Source organism: Cucumis melo, chromosome 9 (genome assembly GCF_025177605.1).
Source record: "Cucumis melo cultivar AY chromosome 9, USDA_Cmelo_AY_1.0, whole genome shotgun sequence".
NCBI classification, from domain to species: Eukaryota; Viridiplantae; Streptophyta; class Magnoliopsida; order Cucurbitales; family Cucurbitaceae; genus Cucumis; species Cucumis melo.
Genome location: NC_066865.1, coordinates 24,150,782 through 24,171,306, shown reverse-complemented (window position 1 = coordinate 24,171,306; position 20,525 = coordinate 24,150,782). Strand labels below are relative to the sequence as shown.

General features: G+C 28.8%; 1 protein-coding gene across 1 annotated transcript; it reads left to right on the top strand.

The window, feature by feature from the left end:
* Positions 1-13,827: 13,827 nt before the first annotated feature.
* Positions 13,828-19,400, top strand: LOC103482847 (uncharacterized). The gene is made up of 8 exons (XM_008439208.3): positions 13,828-14,166; positions 14,482-15,802; positions 16,004-16,094; positions 16,243-16,400; positions 16,507-16,558; positions 17,929-18,008; positions 18,089-18,182; positions 18,270-19,400. Exons 2-8 carry the CDS (start codon positions 14,630-14,632, stop codon positions 18,851-18,853), a joined length of 2,232 nt encoding a protein of 743 aa, XP_008437430.1. The 5' UTR covers positions 13,828-14,166; positions 14,482-14,629; the 3' UTR covers positions 18,854-19,400.
* Positions 19,401-20,525: the final 1,125 nt, after the last annotated feature.

The window sequence follows — 20,525 nt, the reverse complement described above, 5'->3', positions numbered from 1 at the left end:
TCATCTCCTTCCTTTACTCTTTTTCCATTTTCTTTAAGGTTGATTTCTTCCGTTTTTTCGTTGCGAGCATGTCTTTCTTTTTTTTTTCTTTTTTCGTACACTGTGTGCATTGTCTTTCTTCTTTTTTTTATGTTGTTTTAAAGAATCTTGAAAAAAAATAGTTTGGCCAATCTAAACGATCGTGTACCAAATTTTTTCAAAATCATTTAGAGTAGCCAAATATAAACGATAGTTAACCCAACAAATTAAACGATCATGAAACCAAATTAAACGATAGAATTGAAAAAAAAAATCTAAACAATCGTGTACCAAATATATTACGCGCGTTGTTGATGGAGCATTTTTTGTATGTTACACAGTGGCCTTTTCCCGTTTTCGAAATTGTTCTATATAATGTAAATACTTTACCGTTTTTTTATATTTTTTAAAAGACCCTAATAAAATAAGTATAACACATATTTAAAATAAATTTGATGAAATTGAAGTAGACATTCCCGTAATGAATCATAAAACCCAAAAAGAAATTGAAAGAATGAGGGAAAAAATAGGTAAATGAATCATAAAATATTTCAAATTTGAGGCACTAAAAAGTTTATACATACACGAATTGCATCAAGCGTATGAGTTTAAAAAGTAAAGTAGAATGATAATAAGCTAAAATGATGACAATCAAAATCTACAAGACATTGACTTTTTGTAATCTCTAATAAAACGTCAATTTTTCATAATCTTTTAACTAAAAATCAAAACCTTAAATTATCAAAAGTGATTGAATTATTTGACATCTTAGTCATTCAAATATAGAAGTCACTTCACTATTTCAATAGAAAATTAATGGGATTTTAACGATAGGACTGAAATACACTTATTTTAAAAGTTCAAAGGCTAAAACAGACACTTCAAAAAGCTCCAGAATTAACGCAGAACAACATACAAAGTTTGGAAACTAATATAAAATTTATACCTCTATTTTATAACTCATCAAATTCCCACCCCCAAAATAACATCTTTTATCACTTCCTGCTATTATATTTTAGCATGTGCGCATTTTCACACTTCAATTTCAATATCTATATGGTAGATGGAATCAAGTTTTAGATTTTCACTTTTTCATTTGGTTACACATATATATAAAATATTTATTTATTTATTTATTTTTACAATTTACTTTAAATTTATAAATATTCGTTCAAATTTTCATAAATCAACATCTCAATATCTTTGTAATATACTTAAAATATCATGATACTTTGGAATTTCTTCAACTTAAAAGATTTATGATAAGTACATAAATTAAAATTGGCTCAAAAGTTAGAAAACAAAAATGATATTTTAAGTAAAACTAAATAATTTCTTAAAATATAAATATATATATATATATATATATATATATATATATATATATATTATAATTGAGTTGAAACGTCGAGATGTCATGATGTCACGTGATTGGGGTATTCTGAAACGTGGACCGCATGTGCTAGTGGGTTACACGTCAGCAGTCAGGACCGAAACTAAAAAAGAAAAAAAGAAATCTGTTTGTGTGTGTGGAGTTCTTCGTTGTCACAAATATTCCCCATTTTAACATCAAACAAACAAAATAGGAGGAGGAAAAATCCAGTACCCCCACTTCTATTTCTTTCCCGTCAAACCCCATTCTCGTCGGAGCATCACAGCCCTTCATTCTTCACAACATTATTACATTTATTTCTCTTTTTTCTTTCCTCTTGAGGGCCCACCAAATCTGGTGGTGAATTTTTCTTGTCCACCAAATACGAAAGGGAAAGGCCCAAAATCCACCTATTACTTCCACTTCTATTTATTTCATACCATCGAAACAAAACAAAACCAACAATTTATAAATATTTGTAGATATTATAGTGAAATTTAGATAAAACTCTAGTACTACTAAATTTTGTTATATTTATAATTTTTATAAAATATTGTTGTATTTTAGTAAATTGAATTGGATAATTGGCCCAACTTTAGGCCCAATTAAATAGGCAATGAGTTTTTGGATTTGGGATGTCTAATGGAGACTGACTTGGTGGTGTTATAATTAGTGACACGCACATATATATAAAGTAATTAAGCTCTAATTATTTTTTTTTATTGAAATAATTATATTTTTTAATATTTGACTATGAAAGTACAAACAAATTTAAATATGTTTTTTTTTTGTTTGAATGTTTATATTAAACCATAATTATCGTCATATTTCTCTATTTTTAACCGTTTGTTTTATGATTACTTTAACTCCTCATGATTCTTATAGCAAAATAAACTTTAAATTTGGAGTAGTAATTTCGAATATATATATTTATTGAAAACCATATATTAATATAATATAACATAATAGTTCAATAAAAATAATTGAACAAAATTGCCTAAGAAAAAACAAAAATAACAAATAATGGAAGGAAAAAAGTTGAAGTGTAGTGGTCCGAAGCAAGTGGCCTTTTGTTTGGAAGCTTACATGACAAACAAAAGTCGAAGATGTGGAGCCGTCACGGCGGCATTTCCGTCCGGCGAGCGGCGGCATTACCGTAGATACTGTCAAAATGGGACCCCCCCCCCCCCCCCCCCCCCCACCACCATTCAATTCATTCATTATTAAAATTGTATCTTCTCCAATAATTTATTTTCTCCGGGAGGTCGGCGCTGGTTTACCATTTTACCGCCACCGGAACGATTTTGGTACAATTCTCAGAAAGCATAATGGGACCCCTTACAATTAGTTGATATTAAAAAACATAAACAAAAATTTGACTATTTTCAAAATATATTTTAATTCCAATAGATAAATTTCTAATATATATATATATATATATACGACTTAAAAGAGTCAAATTGTGGATTTGGGCCTCAAACATGGGCCTAAACCCGTAAAGAAGCATTTTTAAAAACAACGTATTTGTCGGTTGACATCATTTTTCTAAAAAAGTATGCAAAAATAATATACTTTATATTAGAAAACAATTATTCATAATTTCATATAGTTCGTCAATGATACCAAAAAAAAAAAAAAAAACATACCAATAACAATAATACATTAAATTATTATATGAAAACGAAAAACTAGTCAACCCACAACAAAAACAAATTGTTATATTTACAAATTTGCATAATTATACTCATGAATTTAAAATTTTTTATCTTTAATCTATTAGGATCGTTCTTGTTTTATGTACTCAAGATCTATATTTTTATTTCAACAATTACAAGCGTAGGAATCAAATCATAACAACTCATATAAATCTATTTATATAATAACAAAGTCTAGAACCGTAGAAACTCAATTTTCTATTGATATATATAAAGTCGATACGATCTTTGTGTGTGCGTGGGGATCTCATGTAAATTTTTGCTTAAAATATTTCAAGCATGGAAGACCATGCAAATACCCATTCCTATAATTAGTTACATCAATTAATAAAAATAATGGACTAGTACTCTTATTTTCTTTTGTCAAAGTTGTTGATATATAGTTTACCCTTTCCATCTTGATACAAAATAATTTTATTTTAATTAATTAATTAAAAAAAGATTGTATAATTTAGAGTAGTTCATCCCTCCAACCCAAATAATAAAATAATAATTATTTTCTAATATAAATGGAAAGTTTGACTAAGAGAAAGTAAAAGTCAAATCAAATATGTTTATGATACAAAGATTAATGGAATCAAGCAATAATACAATAAATATATAGTAATTCAAATTCTTATAATAAAACTTTCATTTTATTTTTATCTCCAAACAATGTGTTTGATTGGTCATTCAAAAATAAAAGAAATAATTAAAATATATCAATCGTTGTAATCTATTTTTCCTCATAAATTTCTAAATATTATCAGCAGTAAACCCATCAAACAAAAAATTAACCAAATCAAATGATTTGCACGTTAAATATAAGAAATAGAACTTCGAATCTAAATTAGATATCGTATTATATATTCACCTTTCTTCTTCTTTTCTAAATTTTGAAACGTGTTTCATTCAATTAGTCAATACAATTTGAATTTTATTTTCTAAACACAAATTTGTTAATTAAATCATAGTTTATTTTGCAACTTTGTTCAACCTTTTATAATAAATATATTAATTCGTTGTTGCTTATACCATGAACGAAGCAACGACTTATGACTCGTCCCTCTCTTTTTCTCTTTACATAAATATGACAAAAAGCAGGCCACCCAACAACTAGCTGTTGGAGATAAGGATGTAATACAATACATACATACATACATACATATATTTCAAAATTAAATCTAGCCAGTAGATTAGTTTTGGGATTATTTAAGAGTAAAACAACAGCGCCATGATTTAATTAATGTAATTTGTTTGGTATTAACCATTAAACCCACCTACCAAATTTCTTATTTGATCGGAGGATTTAGGCTATTTTGGATCTTAATTTAATATTCAAATTTGTGATAGAGTAGATTAGATTTCTAACGTATCGATCTATTATAACGATATCATTTGTTTACATCTATTATTTAAAATTTATTAGTTAGATTGATGTGACTACGAGACTATAATATAATGTTTTAAGTTCCCAAATAAAAAGGTTATAATTAGGATACCTAACCATAACGTTTAAATTGTTATTATAAGTTTAGAAAACAAATGAATAAAATTGAAATTAGGAGACAAAATAAATTATATTTTAGACTATGACCAATCTCGTTTGGTTTATAAAAATTAGTTTATATGTTGTATTGTTGCCTACATTTTAGGAGTGTTTCAAAACGATAGAAACCAAAATTTAAAAACTAAAAATTTATTTATGAGAATTAATTGAAGTATTTAAAGGGAGTTTTCCACCATTCCTAAAGTTGAATCACATATGTGTGTATGAAATTATAATCTTAGTTCCTACCCTTTGAATTTTGAAACATTTATTGATTTTTCAAGTTTGTTTTTAAAAATGGGCCATTTGGAGAGATTAAGTGACAAAATATTTTTAATTAAAAATGTAATTGTTATTTTTTTTTAAAAAAAATATTTTGTATTTTAAAAATAATTCTCTCTTTATCGTCATGTCTCTTTTTTCTCATTCATAGTCGGTTGCCCATTGCCGTCGTCACTCTCCTCTTTTTTTATATTTCTCATTTCTTTCTCTTTCATTACTATTTTTCTTTTTTAAAAACCCAATCTTAATCGACAAGACCGGCTATAAATATTTACAAAATATAACAAAATTAATAATAAATTTTTATTAATTTCTTTAAATATACTAATAAACATCGATGATTTGACACTGATGATATAAATCTATCGATTTCTATGGTTGAATGTAAAATTTTGTTATATTTTGTGAATATTTTGATTGTATTTAAAAATGTTCGTTATTTTCTTTATATGTTTGGCATCCATTTATTGATCATTCGCTTCGGTAAAGATATGTTGATTATTAAACAAAATATATAAAATCATTCGGGTAGCAAAAACACTCAAATTTGGGTTTCTTTAATAGAGAAAAAAATAGCGAAAAATAATGGAGAAAAAATAAAAAGATAGAATAAATGAAAGAAAGTAATCGTAACTATTTTGTATATAATAGGAGAGACAATTTAAATAGAGAAAAAGAAAAGAAAAATAAAGAGTATATATAATAATAATAATAACAATAATAATTCTTTTTTACCTTTTTATCAAACAAGTTAGAAAGTGTATCAAAATTCAATCGGAATATGTTTTCTAAACGATTATTTTACTTCCCATTTTCTTTAAGTAGAAGATAGGAGGGAGATATTCGAATTATAAACCTTAAAGGGATCGATACGTAACTTTTTCCTTTTTTTTTTTTTTTCAATTTTCTTATATATAAATTCACTTGGACATAATTTTATCAAATTAATTAGACTCACCACTTGTCTCACATCAAGCATGTTACTATATATATATATATATAGTTCAACCACCCATTCATGTTAACATTTAAATAACTATATTGATAGTTAATGACTTATTCATTGTTAGAAATATAATTCAAAATGAAAATTAGTTGTTAGATATGAAAATTTAAAGACATATTCAACCATCAAAATTTTAAAAAAGTATATTTACAATTGAACAAATGTATTTGGATAAGACCTCTTTCTTTATTAGAATTTGATATATAAAAATTTGTTTATCAATTTTGGTCATTTACAAATAATTTTTCAACAAAAATAAATGGAGAAATCTCTTTCTTCTAAATTAAAAAAGAACTCTAAGGAAAAAAAAAATGTCAAATCCCAAAAAATTTTGGAACTAGAAAATTAAATAGCATCTGCTGGCCTCGTATTAATTTTCAATATTGCAACACAGCCGACATCAACTAACACCAAATTTATATTCTAATTATTTTATTTTATTTCCTTCTTTAAAATACATCAAGTTTGTTTATTTATTTATGGTTCAATTTTATTTTATATTCCAAAAAATATTTTCAGATATCGTAAAAAATTAAACTAAAAAAAAAATTATCCAAATTTAGTGAAATATGGGAGAGTTTATCTTTTCATCGGATAAAAAAAATACTATTCCAATAAATTTTAGTCTAATTTTATTTGGTCTTACCTATTAATTACTTCTTTAGTTTTGAATTTGATTTCTTATCCTCTCTCTCTCTCTCTCTCTCTCTCTCTATATATATATATATATATATATAATAGTCCATTTTTATAAATACAAAAACTAAAATGAGAAATATAGGATAAAAGTACATGAAACAAAATAGATAAAAGGACATGTTCATATTCATGAATCCATTTCACTTAAATAAGCATAAACTAAAATTCCAATAATTATGCATCCAAATAAGTCGATGATTTTTTGTTATTGTTTTTTCTAAATAATGTGCGGGGTTGAAAAAAAATACTCATTTTTTCTTATGATTTTTTTATAAATAAAATACATCTCTAAAACATAAAAAACTTAGATCCTATGTTGATAACCATTTCGTTTTTTATTTTTTGTGTTTTGAAAATTAAGCCTATTTTCTTTCGTTTTCAAACTATGGTTTGTATAAATAGCAAAGTAGAAGAGAATTAGGGTTCTTAGCTAAATTCAAAAAACAAAAACAATATTCTTAAAATAATTTTTCTTCGGTTTTTTAAAAATTGACCTAATTTTTTAAAACACGAACAAAAAGTAGATATCAAAATAAGATATTTAATTAGAAAAAAATAACATATTAATAAATTTAATTTTCAAGAACTAAAAATAAAAAAATAAAAAAGGTAAATGACGACGATGGTTATAAAAACTAATTATAAAATTAAAAGAAAAAAAGATTGAGCATGCTTCCTATTACCCGATATTTATTTTTTGAAAGCAAAATATCGATTCTGAATTCTCTTTACATATTTATAAATATTTTAGTTTATTTTGTAATATATAATAAGAACAATTTTTAAAATTATTATTTTTCAAAATTATACAAAAAAGAATTGAAGTAATGAACATCACATGAAGCATGAAATTCTTATCCACTAGCTTTTAAGGATAATCACATGTGTATTGAATAATCAAAATTGATTCAAATTAAATACACAAAAGTTAGGATAAATACCAAAACATTGGATGAATTCACAAGAAAAAGAAAACGTTTTAATGTATTGAGAAATTTTTTAGTTGCTTTTAATATTTCTCTAAACTAATAGACCTATTAACTCATATTTAATGTATTTTATTACTTTCGATTTAGTCGTTGCAACGTTAATTCATTTTCATTTCTAAACTTTTAAGAATGCGACAATTTTCGATACTTTAAATATTAAAAATGAAAAATGAATGGATGAAATAATAAACATAAAACATCTAAAACTACAATGTATTGTCTTAATAAACTCAATTAATTTTTTTAAAATTAAAATATTTATTGTATAGTGATTATAAATTATACTGTACAATTTCTTTTAACATCATGTTTTATGACTTATAAATATAATATGAAATATATTTTAAACAACTGTTTAAAAATCCAATTGTTGAATCTGCGATCGTATATACATTTGAAAACATGAAATACAATTCTATTTTTACTCTATTATTTATTTATTTATTGAATTTATAGTTTTCAAATTCTCTGCTAAAAGTTCTCTTTTCTTTTTCGTTTTAATGTTCAATTTGTTTTATTTTTCATTCTCATTACTTTTTTGATAGAGATTCGACAAGAATGAAGAAATTTCTTCACAATCAAATTTCAAACAAAAAGATTTAGACAGCTCAAGAAAGTTGGAACATCCTTCTAGCTTCTTGATGAAAAAGACAAAATCGACCTATATACACCAGTTAATTTTATTTATGTTTGGTTTTGAAAATAAAATCATTTTAGAAAAGGAAAAGTTGAAATTTAATTTTAACAATCACTTAAAATAGTTTTCGAAAAATAAAAAAGTTCAAAAATGCATTGGCTTAAAAGAACGATTAAAATCAACTTCTAGAAAATATAATTTTTTGAGTTCTTAAGGTTATCAAAATACCCTCATTAATCCTCTACTTCACTTCTACTATGGTTATCGTTGACAACCAACTGCAACAACGACCAATTTGAGAGTCCAGCTCCGATGACGATTAACTCCTAATTACCAACTAATTTTATTGACCAATTAGACCAATCGTATGCTAAAAATTTTAAGAAAAAGTTAGCTAATAAAAATAATGTTTAAAAATAGTTTAATTCATGATGTTTAATAATCATTTTATACTAATTTGATAATAATAAAAATACTTTATGCATATGCAAACCAAAAAAAGAGCACTTTAAAAAAATCCATTTTACATATTAATTCAAAGTAGATTGTAATTTTTTTTGAAGGGCAAAGATAATTTATTTACTGTATCAAATAGTTAGTCCACAAAGTTTAGAAAAATCATTACATCTTGAACTTTAGACTATATTCATATTTAATCCCATCATCAAAGACATTAAATGTAGCATGCCCTATCAATTAAATTTTACTCATTCTAACATGTCATCCATATTAATATTTAGATATAAAATAATTTGTTGATATGTTATTTAATTTTGTAGACTTTATTTTAGTTTAACTAAAATATTATTGGCCCATAATTAAAATTAAAACAAAATAATTAATATATTAAACAATCAAAAGTAAAGGTGGAGTTTGAATTCTCTTTCTCGTACACTAACAAACCTATCTTTAATTAATTATATAAAGTTACAAGTACAACTAAACAATTAAATCGAAATATTATTACACCAACAATAACGTTAGTGATATAGATTATAAAAACATAATCCTAAGTTTAGGAACGCAATTCGAAACTTACTAGAGGTATAATTTAACCCTTTAATATTGTCTAAACCTACTAATTAAAGTTGGTCAAATGTGTGGCTAAGTCCTACCAAAGGCACAATAGTGATAACTTTTTAACTTTTGTGGGTCAACTATATATATTATAAGATATTCAAATCAAAGAAAAGATTTCAATCCATGTAGGGGAGAACCCACTAGATGAAGTTGACCATCCTTTTCCCCCCTCATTTCCTATGCACCATTGTTTTTCTTTTTTAAAATATATATATATATATATTTATGCTTTGGATTTTTATTATTATTATAACTATCATTGCTATTATTGCTATATGAATATATATATATATGTATATATAATAATGTTCTTTATGTAATGTTGTGTGCTTGGCTCAATGAAGATCACAAAAGATCAAGTTGTTCTTTCCCCAAAGAAATAACAATAATAACAAATAAATATGTTTGGAATATTTTAGTTTCAAAAGTTTATATTTTATACATTTTTACATAACAAATTAATTATAAAAAACATATTTATAAATATAACAAGTTTTTACACTATGATAGACTTATTTAATTGTAATTTTATTATATTTGTAAATATTTCTACATGTGTATATATAAGTACATAAATCTATGTTTTGAAGGGTGAGATCTTGAAGAAGAAAAGAAAGGATTTATTTCCATAAAAGAATGAAATAATAGAGATGCCTTTCAATATGAAACAATGAGTAAAATACAAAAAGAAAAAAGAAAACTAAGAATGATCAAAATTAGGATTAGAGTTAATTAAATATGATTAAATGATTGTTGGGACTTTTGGCATTTACTATTTAAAGCTCTGTAAATTAGGATTTTTGACATTCTTATGATCATTTGAGGCTATTAAGGGTGGGTTGATTACTATATATATATTCAATAAAATTAAAAAAGACCTCTTGTGATATTTTAGTGTGGTAATAAATGTATAATCCTCTTCATCTATTCTAATTTTCTTTCTTTCTTTCTTTCTTTCTTCTCTTTTAAAAAAGCCTCATTCAATGCCCTAAATGTGCATGAACTATAAGATTCTCTACATTTATTTAAATGAAAAAAATAGTTGATACAAATAAATAATAGATTCTCCCAACCTAAAATGCATAGTTTTTTCTTCTTTTTAATTAGTTTGGTTTAACGGAGATCAAACTATTGACCATATACTATCCATTGAGTTGGATTTAAAATTGTATTTTGCTTTTAAATCAATAGAGAAAACAATAATTATGTTGATACTCAAAAGTTCAATTGCATCCCTTTCGGCACCAACAGCCTAGACGAGGAAATCGAAAAAGGAATGAGTTCGACAACAATAAAAGAAATAATTGAGAGTACGAAATATCAAATTACGGAAAACTCAATTACATTTTCTAATGGCAAATATGAAGTCCATAATCTTAAACCTAAGAAAATATATTATATTATAAATCTTAGCATAAAGAACCCTAGGAGAAGATAGAGCAAAACTTAACGCAAAATGAGCTTCTTCATAACAATTTCAACATTTGATTTAATCGAACAAACTCATACTCGCTCTTTTCAGCAAATTTCAGTTTCGACAATGATGTCAAAGCTTCACTCTTTTCACCCTCTATACATCCCTTCTAAACTGCAACTTGAGCAATCACCATGTTATCTTTCTCATATGGATGTGGTCATTCATGGATAAACTCTTGATTTGTTAGAGTGACCGAAAAATTCCATATTTCAGTTTAGGCAAACTACCAGTGAGGTGACCACTCTTGACCTATTGTCCAACTGCTCAATGCTAAGAAGACCAAACCTTTGTCTCCTCCAAAGAGGCATACCCACCGATAGGTGACACCCTCACAAAAACAAAAGAATCTCGACTATGTAGGCCAAAGTTCATTCAATTTTTATTTCAATTAGTGCAATTCAAGAGACTTTGCTTCAAGCGATTTCGATCCTCCTAAATAGTCTAACAAGTCACACCAAACCTCAAAAACTCCACAAATCTCAAAAAAGTCGTTATCCTTACCAAAAGATAATAAATAAGCTACTTAGATGATATGAAATAAAAGCATTTACTCTTAACTATGACTTAATCACAAAGAGGAAAGAGTAAAAAAAAAGTTGCAAGACCAAAACCATATATAAACTCAATAAATATACATTCCATAAAATTTTGATATTAGACAAAATTCACAATTTTGTTAAAGATAAAAGTTTCCACTTGCATGGTTTGAACGTTGATTTTACCCTTCAAATTGGCTGTATTTGACAAGGAAAGATCTTACAAAATGGGAATAAAAAGTGTGGATAGCAACCTCAAAAGTTGTTCAACCATTAATTTGTGAGGCAGTGGTTCAACCATAAAAATAAATATACCTACTTTATAAATTCCTTTTTCTCTCCTCAAAAATTTAATTTTTATCTTTTTTTTATAAATATTTTCAACGATTTTATTATTTGAAACGATTTTCTTTGTATGTTGTTATAAATAAGATATTTAGATACTAAAAAAGAATATCCGACAGATATTTGATTATCTAAAAAGAAAACTCGCATCTTAATTGTTATGCTAAACCGATGTATTATTATTATTATTTAAAAAGAAAAATGAGACGTAAAATGAAACTTTGGATGCTGAAATTGTTGAGTTATGACAACTAAGCTTTTTATGTTTTAGAGTGTTTAGTATGTATTATTGATAATTTGTCTACATGATTCTTAAATCTCATTCAATGATTTATTTAATTATAAAACCAATTATTGAAAATTATTGAGTGATTTTCACTATTTTGTACAGATTATTAAAATAAAATGGCTGGCGAATATTTATTTTCTAAAAAAGAATCTTATTTGTACAAATACAATATTATAATATAAATCTTTTTTCGAAAAAGTATTTATATATTAAAATTTAATTACTAATTTATTTGTTCACATTATAATTATATTTATGATTTCTGAAATTCCTTTTAATGGTATATTTTAAAAAAGTTTAATTATGATAAGCATTTCTGACCGTAGAAAAATAAATATTTTCTTCTCTACGTTTCTAGGAAAAAAGTTAAAGACATATTTATTTAGGAATTTTGAGTAAATACTTTTAGAATTATATTGTTGACTAATTCTTTGAAATTATTATCAATCTTTTCAACTTTATAAACTATTTTGAAAAGTATTTTTCTATTTATTCTCTCCCACCAAATAATTTAATTTTTTTTTTTTACTATTAAACTTATCGCTTAGTATTACTTTTTACTCCAAAGTTTTGGTTTTTGTTTGGTTTTTTCTAATTCACTCCTTGATTTTAATAATCATAATAATACGATGTAAAATTCTCTATAGACTAATTTCAAGATTTTACCCAAATTTAAGTTTCATTAATATTACATAATTTTACGATAATTATAAATTATAATTAAATTTTAGCCATAATGTAGTTCTTTGAAATCTTTTAATTTTGATAATTTAAGATACAAATTTAACATGAATTAAAAGTTTAAAGTAGAAATTTATATATCGTAATAGTTTTGATTTTTAAAGGGATTAAATAGATGATTAATTAATAATGAGCACATGAAGGGAAAATATATGTTAAATTACAAGTTTGGTATACATTATTGTTCTCCATTTGTTTAGTCCTTTATAATTCATACTATAAATTTTTTCTAATAGGCCTATTATTAACTTTAGACATGTTTGATCATTCCATTTTAAAAATATTTTAGAAAGTTGGGAATTTTAAAACATGACCCAATCCTAACCTTAGGACCAATATTAAATTTATCCAACCAAATAATCATATTTTATAAAGTTCTTTGTTCTTAGAATCATTTTTAAATTTTTTCTACCCTATTATTTTACATATTTATTTTGACTCTAAGTTCTAATGTGGATAAAAAAAAATTAATTACCATCTTAAAAATCGATTGTTGAATCTCTAATCTTATAATAGCTAAACTAAATAGGATACCATAATTCTTGACTATAAATTTGTCAAATTTCTTTCTAATAAGAGCTAGGGAAAAAACGTTCATTTTTATTATTTCCTTATAAATATCAAAAACCTCTTCCCAAACCAACATATCATTAATATTCCTATAAATACTTCCACAAACACACATGTCAATACATTCATCACAAAATCTTAAACCATTTATGAATATTCGATCTCAATAACAAATTAAAGTCCAAAATCTCTATAAAGAAATATTCATGATTTATGTCCATAAAAGTATAGATAACATATTCAACATGTCATGTAATTTTTCAATAATGGAACGATACTATTTCAAATTACGATCTACAATCATAAATAACAATTAATAAATCAGTGGCACGATCAAGTTACTTCCTTCTAATCATTTACAAAATTCAACAATTTTAAATATTATCGAACATTATTTGAAATTATACTATTTCTTCGTTAATGTTTTCTTCTTGAAATGAAAACTTGACACAATTCAAACAATCCAACCACAAAGAGTAAAGAGTATGAATTGATAATATAAGTAAAGTAAAAGGTTGATAATTTAATTTTTGACCAAAAGAAGAGAGGGAGAAGAAGAAAGAGCGACTTGAAATTCCGTGTACTAAGATTCTCCACAAACAAGCTTCAGCTTCCGCACTCCAATTGTTGTCACAGGCGGTGGCATCGAGGCGTTTTGCTTTGCTTTGCTTTTTTACTCGACCCATTATTTTTTTCTTTTGCTTTTTTAGATTTTTCTCTCTCAATTTCCCCTCCGTTACCTTCCCTTTTCGTTTTCCCTCTTCTAGTTAACATCATCGCACAGTATTCTTTGCCTCCGCATCTGGTAACTCCTCTGAAGAGAAGAGTCCAAAGAGAGGAAGAGCCCCAGATGGGTTTGACCCGAGTTTTGGGGTGACCCAGGTGAGAAAATCGCTTTATCTTCTCAATCAATGATCACCCATTTCAATTTTATTCTCTAATTTCTCTTATTTTTCTTTAATTTATCTGATTTTGATTCTGGGGTACTGTTTTCTTCTTCGATCTTCTTCAAGTTACTGATTTTCTTGGTTCTGTTTCGCTGGAGAGTCGTGATTGTGTTTACTGTGGTTGTTTGGGGGTGGTCAATTTTGTGGACTGATTCAATGTTTCCTGTTTTGATTATATTGAAGGGTTTGTGAGCGTGGATCTAACGGTTTTCTTTTTGTTGTTTTTTGAATTCTTGAAAACGATGACCAGAGTTGGAGTCTATGTAGAACCTAATTGGGATTTGTTTAGCGTGTGCGACGGTTCAAACGGGTGGTTTCTGGCTTGGTGTTTATTCATCAAGTTTTAGTCAGGATGCCATGAATTTGAATCGTAGAAGAGGTGTCAATAGAGAGAAGAGATGATGGATTTGATTTACTGTGAGGAAGAAATTGAAAGATTCTACGACACCCGTGAGGAGATTTCCTCTGTTTCTGATTGGGGATCTGATTGCTCCGAGAACTGCAGTACTAGTTTTGGGGATGATGGTGATATTCCTGAAAATTTAAGATATGTGGGATGGATAAGAAACCTGGAAAGTGTTTATGAGCGAAGAAACAAGTTCTTCAAATGGATGGGTTTGGATTTGGATCAGAATTTTGACAACACTGACGAAGAGGAAGGAGATTCATGGAGGGTTTATCGTGATAGAATTCTAGAAGATTGTGGAACGGTGTTGAGACTTTCTGGGTCTGAAGGGGAGTTGTCTTCAAGTCTTACCATATCTTCCATGTCAAATGAAGCTCCAGAATCATCAGGGAATGTTGCTGTGGAGGAGAATCATGCTTGTACTATCAGGAATTTGGACAATGGGACCGAGTTTATTGTGGATAGTTTCAGCCAAGATGGGATGTTGAACATGTTACGCGAAGTTGGTTCAAACCGATCCTTTAGTTTTGATGAGTTTGAGAGAAACATTGGGCAGTCTCCCTTGGTTCAACAACTCTTTCGCAAAAATGTTGAAAAGGCTGGGGTTATAGTCAATGCCAGGAAAGAGGCAAAGAAAGGTTGGCTGAGAAAACTGGGTGCGGTGGCTTGTATTGTTGACAATGGGGAGGGTGCAATGAAAACCGGTGTTTCCAATTCATCATCTAAGGCAGGGATACAACAAGTTCGCGTTCATCCATATAAAAAACAATCCAAAGAATTGTCATCCCTTTTTGTGGGACAAGAATTTGAAGCACACAAAGGGTCAATTACTACAATGAAGTTCAGTGTTGATGGAAGATACTTGGCTACTGCTGGCGAAGATGGTGTTGTGCGTGTGTGGCAGGTTCTTGAAGATGTGAGATTCAATAATTTCGACATTCACAATGTTGATCCTTCCTCTTTGTACTTCTCAATGAACCATTTGTCCAAATTAGACCCCTTGGATGTGCCAAAAGAGACCTTAGGCAAGACGAAATTGAAGAGATCATCAAGCACAGCCTGTGTAATTTTTCCACCAAAGCTATTTAGGATATTGGAGAAACCTCTGCATGAGTTCTTGGGACACAGTGGCGAGGTCTTGGATCTATCTTGGTCAAAGAAAGGGGTCAGTATCGTGAACCATCCTTTCATTGGCCTTTATTTGTACTTGTTTCTTCAGTATGCATGCTTATGATTGCCATGAATCATGATGTCTCTAATGATACCTGTAATTTGTGTATTTCTTATTAGTATGTATATTTTACTCTTGATCTGATTTTTGCAATTGCCACTAATTTTTTTTATTATTATTTTGTGTTCTATGCAGCTTCTGCTGTCATCTTCTGTTGATAAGACAGTACGTCTTTGGCAGCTGGGATGTGACACATGCCTAAGGGTTTATTGTCATAATAATTATGGTAGGCTTTCAGACGTACATATATATTTCTTTGTTGAATGCTTTATTTCACATTAATGTCGATGGATGATTTATTTTTTCTGTTCTTGTTGTCCATATATAATTTCAATTGATCTTTTTCTTGATGATTTATTTGCCATCTTTTGCAGTCACATGTGTTAGTTTCAACCCTATAGATGAAAATCATTTCATAAGTGGCTCAATAGATGGTAAAGTTCGGATCTGGGAAGTTCTTGCTTGTCAAGTGGTTGATTATATCGATATTCGGGAGATAGTAAGTGCAGTCTGTTACAGACCAGATGGAAAGGTTTGATATAGTTTTATCATTGTTATATTCTTTTATCCACGTACCCCTCTGACCACGTCCTCAAATTCTGTATTGTCTCTCACCTTCTTACTATACCTGTTTGTAGGGTGGAATTGTGGGGTCCATGACTGGAAACTGCCGTTTTTATAATATTATAGGTATGCATCTGCAACATTACGTTAATCCCAATTACATTTTTTTTTCTTTTATGCTGGATAGTTGCTAGATATGCATAGAATTCTTTGGAAATGCATAAGCTCTTCCTGTATTTGTGTAGTGATAATGCATTTGTAGTTGCAAGATAAATTGAATTAGTGTTTGCGGTGTGATCCATGACTAAGAAATAGAATTATATTGTTTGATATGTGAGTTTGCATTTGTTAATTTTACTGGTTGCATGGTCGCAATCTTTGTTCCATTTTGTGGGGTCTTGGTGTGGGAGGAATAAAATAATCTTCTGGAGGTGGGAGAGATCTTATAACATCGTTTGGTCCCTTGTTTACTTCTTAGATTCTATTTTTTATGGGCTTTGGTGACAAGGCCCTTTTCTAATTACTCTCTAGGTCTTATTTTACTAAATTGGAGTCTTTTTTGTAGATTGTTGCTCACCTTTCCTTTTTTTATGGTCTTATTTTTTGTATTCTTTTTTTTTTTCTTTTTTTCTTTTGTCTTTTCCCCTCAAGGAGAGATTGGTTTATCATTAAAAGAAATGCTAATTATAACCGCAAATATTTTCTTTTTCCTTAAAAGAAATTATAACCATAAATGTAGGTGCAAAAAACCAGATTGCTACATTCTATTTTCTATTCCTTTGTACCATGCAAATCTAGGCCTCTCTCCTTCAAACCCATAAGATCCATATTTATTAAAACTGCGAGCAAATTACCCTAGAAGATAAACTCGACCCCCCCCCCCCCCCCCCCCCCCCCCCCCAAAGTGTGAAGAGTGAAAAGAGTAGCCACCTTCCACTATGCTTCTTTTCTAATCGATCAAATCTTGTTTTATCTTTCTTGCTTCTGACGTTGATTGGAGGTTCTCACCACTCAAGAATTATCTAATAAAGCTGCTACAAAGTGGATGAATATTTGAAAATCTGATTATCCCTTAATACTCGCTTATATACATATTCATCTCATCACATCGCTGCTTGATGTTAAACATGTTCTGGGGGGGAAGTCATTTTCTCTAATTATTTGATTTGTATAGTTACTGTCCTTTCCTTTAAAACAAATAAGACAGAGTGGAGGTAACTCTAGTTGTTAACACTTGAAAAATGGTAACGTGTTAACTCTTCAGGAACACTTCGAATCTCTGTCAAAACTGGTGAATTAGCTAGCTTTTAGTATGTTGTCTTTTAAGGTTTATGACTGAATAAATTGTTTTTAGTTTGTTATTTTTTAAGGTTTACGTCATTTGCCATTTGTATGATTGATTAGCTGTTATATTGCTGCTGTAGTGAAGAAAGCAATTAGATGAGAAAATGCTGCCGTTTTTCACCAGAAATTTATTACATATTTTATGGGTCCAGATAATAGATTGGAGCTGGATGCTCAGATATGCTTAAATGGAAAAAAGAAGTCGCCTGGGAAAAGAATAATCGGTTTTGAGGTATTTATATGACATCCAAAAGTCTTCCAAGCATGTCGGTTTGATTCGCTTATGTATTAATATTATTTTTGGTTTTACAGTTTTCACCTAGCGACCCAAGCAAACTGATGGTCTGTTCTGCCGATTCACCAGTTCATATAATTTCTAGGAGCGATGTCATTTGCAAATTCAAGGGTATGCTGATATATTTCCTCTTTTGGTTTAATGCCAAAAAAGAAAAATACAGATTCATTAACCTTTTTCCCTGGTTTCTCTCTATAGGTCTTCGTAATGGTGGAAACAAAATGTCGGCTTCTTTTACCTCAGATGGGAAGCATATTGTTTCAGCCAGTGAAGAAAACGTCTATGTTTGGAACTACAATTGCAAGGACAAGGCATCTCGGAAAAAGAAAATTTGGTCGTCCGAAAGTTTCTTCTCTCGTAGTGCAACAATAGCTATACCTTGGTCTGGTGTGAAAATCACACCTGAACCACCACTGTCCCCAACACGAGTTTGCGATACAACAGGAATTATCCCCGAAATGGAGCCAAAGTATCCTGACGATGATGGTGATAGAGAACACAAGGTTCCATCGTCATCACCAGATTGCTTCTCTCTAAGCCGGACTCTTTTTCCCGAGTTGCTAAAAGGAACTGCAACTTGGCCAGAAGAGAAACTCCATGATTCTAGCTCAATGACCCCTTCACCTTCCCCTTCGATGTGCAAGACCGAGTTCAAGTTTTTGAAGAATGCATGCCAGAGCATGCTTAGCTCTCCGCACATGTGGGGTCTTGTGATTGTAACCGCTGGATGGGACGGACGCATCAGAACATTTCTCAACTATGGTTTGCCTATTCGGTTATAAGTCAGTTCTCTCGAAATCAGTTGGTTTCAGGATTTTGCATTTGCTAGGTTTGTGATTATATCCTTAGAAGATGCCTTTAGTCAACAACAACCTGCCAAATTAAGGGGGTTCATGAATTATGAACCACGGTCGATGTAACGTTCCAACTACAAAGAGCCATGTTGTTTCTACGATTTAGTTTAAATATCCCTTGCAGGTCGTTGGATTAATCTGGAAGGGGATGTCGGTATAATACAGGTTTTAATTATCATACATGATTCTTTTATTTGTGAAAAGTGGGAGCCTGGTTTCAGGAAATAGAAAGAAGAAAACAAAAAAAACAAAAGAAGAAAGAAGAAAAGAAAAGAAAGTGAGGGAATGGGTAATCAAAAGAGGCAATGGTCCTTCTGTTTTGAAATTGTGTAATAATTATTACATTACATTATGTGTATAATAGAGGCATCTATTTGGTGGGGCTTTTGCCTTTGCTGTCCCTAAATATGGATAATTGTGATTTTGTAATATTTCCATTCAATGAAGGAAATTGTCCTTTGATGTTTGAGCAGAATCTTTTATTTTTGATTTGTTGTTCTTGTATTCAATGGTCTTTTGATTATATGACATTCATCTTCTGCTTCTCTCACTTCATTCAATTTCATTGGATTTGGAAAGGATGGAAAATTAGACAGGATAGTGTAAAAAATAATCCTTTTTTTTTCACAATTCACAGGTAGTTTCTCAGCCAAGATTTATCTTTAAATTCGAACCACAAGGCGATCCACCATAGATTCAGTTCGGGAAACAACTAAAATTCGTAAAACCATTTGGAAATTCCAGTTTAGACAACTAAGATTCATTCAAATCTTGAGAAAAAACTGAGAAAAACCGTTCCAAGGAATACTCAAATGGAGAGCTCTTAGTTGTAAAAGATGAAAACATTTGAGGTTATTTCTAATCCGAATAATTCCAAGTTAAACCTTTTGTTTTATAGGCTTGTCTTTATAGATGAAATGGAGACAGTTAAAAGTGTTCAAAACTCTTAAAAATGCAATTTAGAGAGTAGGGGTCCTCCCTCTGTTTGACCAACCCAACTCAAGCCACTCCAATTTATTTCTTTTCCAACCAACACTCTCCCAAATCTAAATTTACAACATACCTCTAATTTCAAACAAGTTAATCATATCCCAAACTTGTCAAAAACAAATCATTTTGCTTTACTAAACAATATTTTATAGACAAAATAACAAAATTACTATCAAATCAAATGCTTAAAATAGAAAAGTATATATGAAGGATTCATAAATATCTGAAATTGAACATTTTCTTTTTCTTTTGTTCTTGAAAATGGAAAAGTTAGGGTTTTGATGCCATTTTTGGGGTTTGGAAAATGCCTTTAAAAGTGTCATTAAATTGAAAGTGTAATGCCATATGCAGCTGTCAAAGAGTTATAGGGTTGGGTGGTTGAGCTTTGCCTTTCAAACCTTACCCTACACAAAAATAATACACAATGCCCTTTCCAATTACTTTGTATAAACTTCTTTAAATCATTTTCCCAAAACTTCCAAATCACTTTCTATTCTTATCACCATATTATTATTGTGTAGGGTAGGTTTCTATAACATTACATCCCCTCAAATTTTACCTTGGATATATTAATTTTACCCCTATATTACTCCGGAGGTAAGTAAAAAAA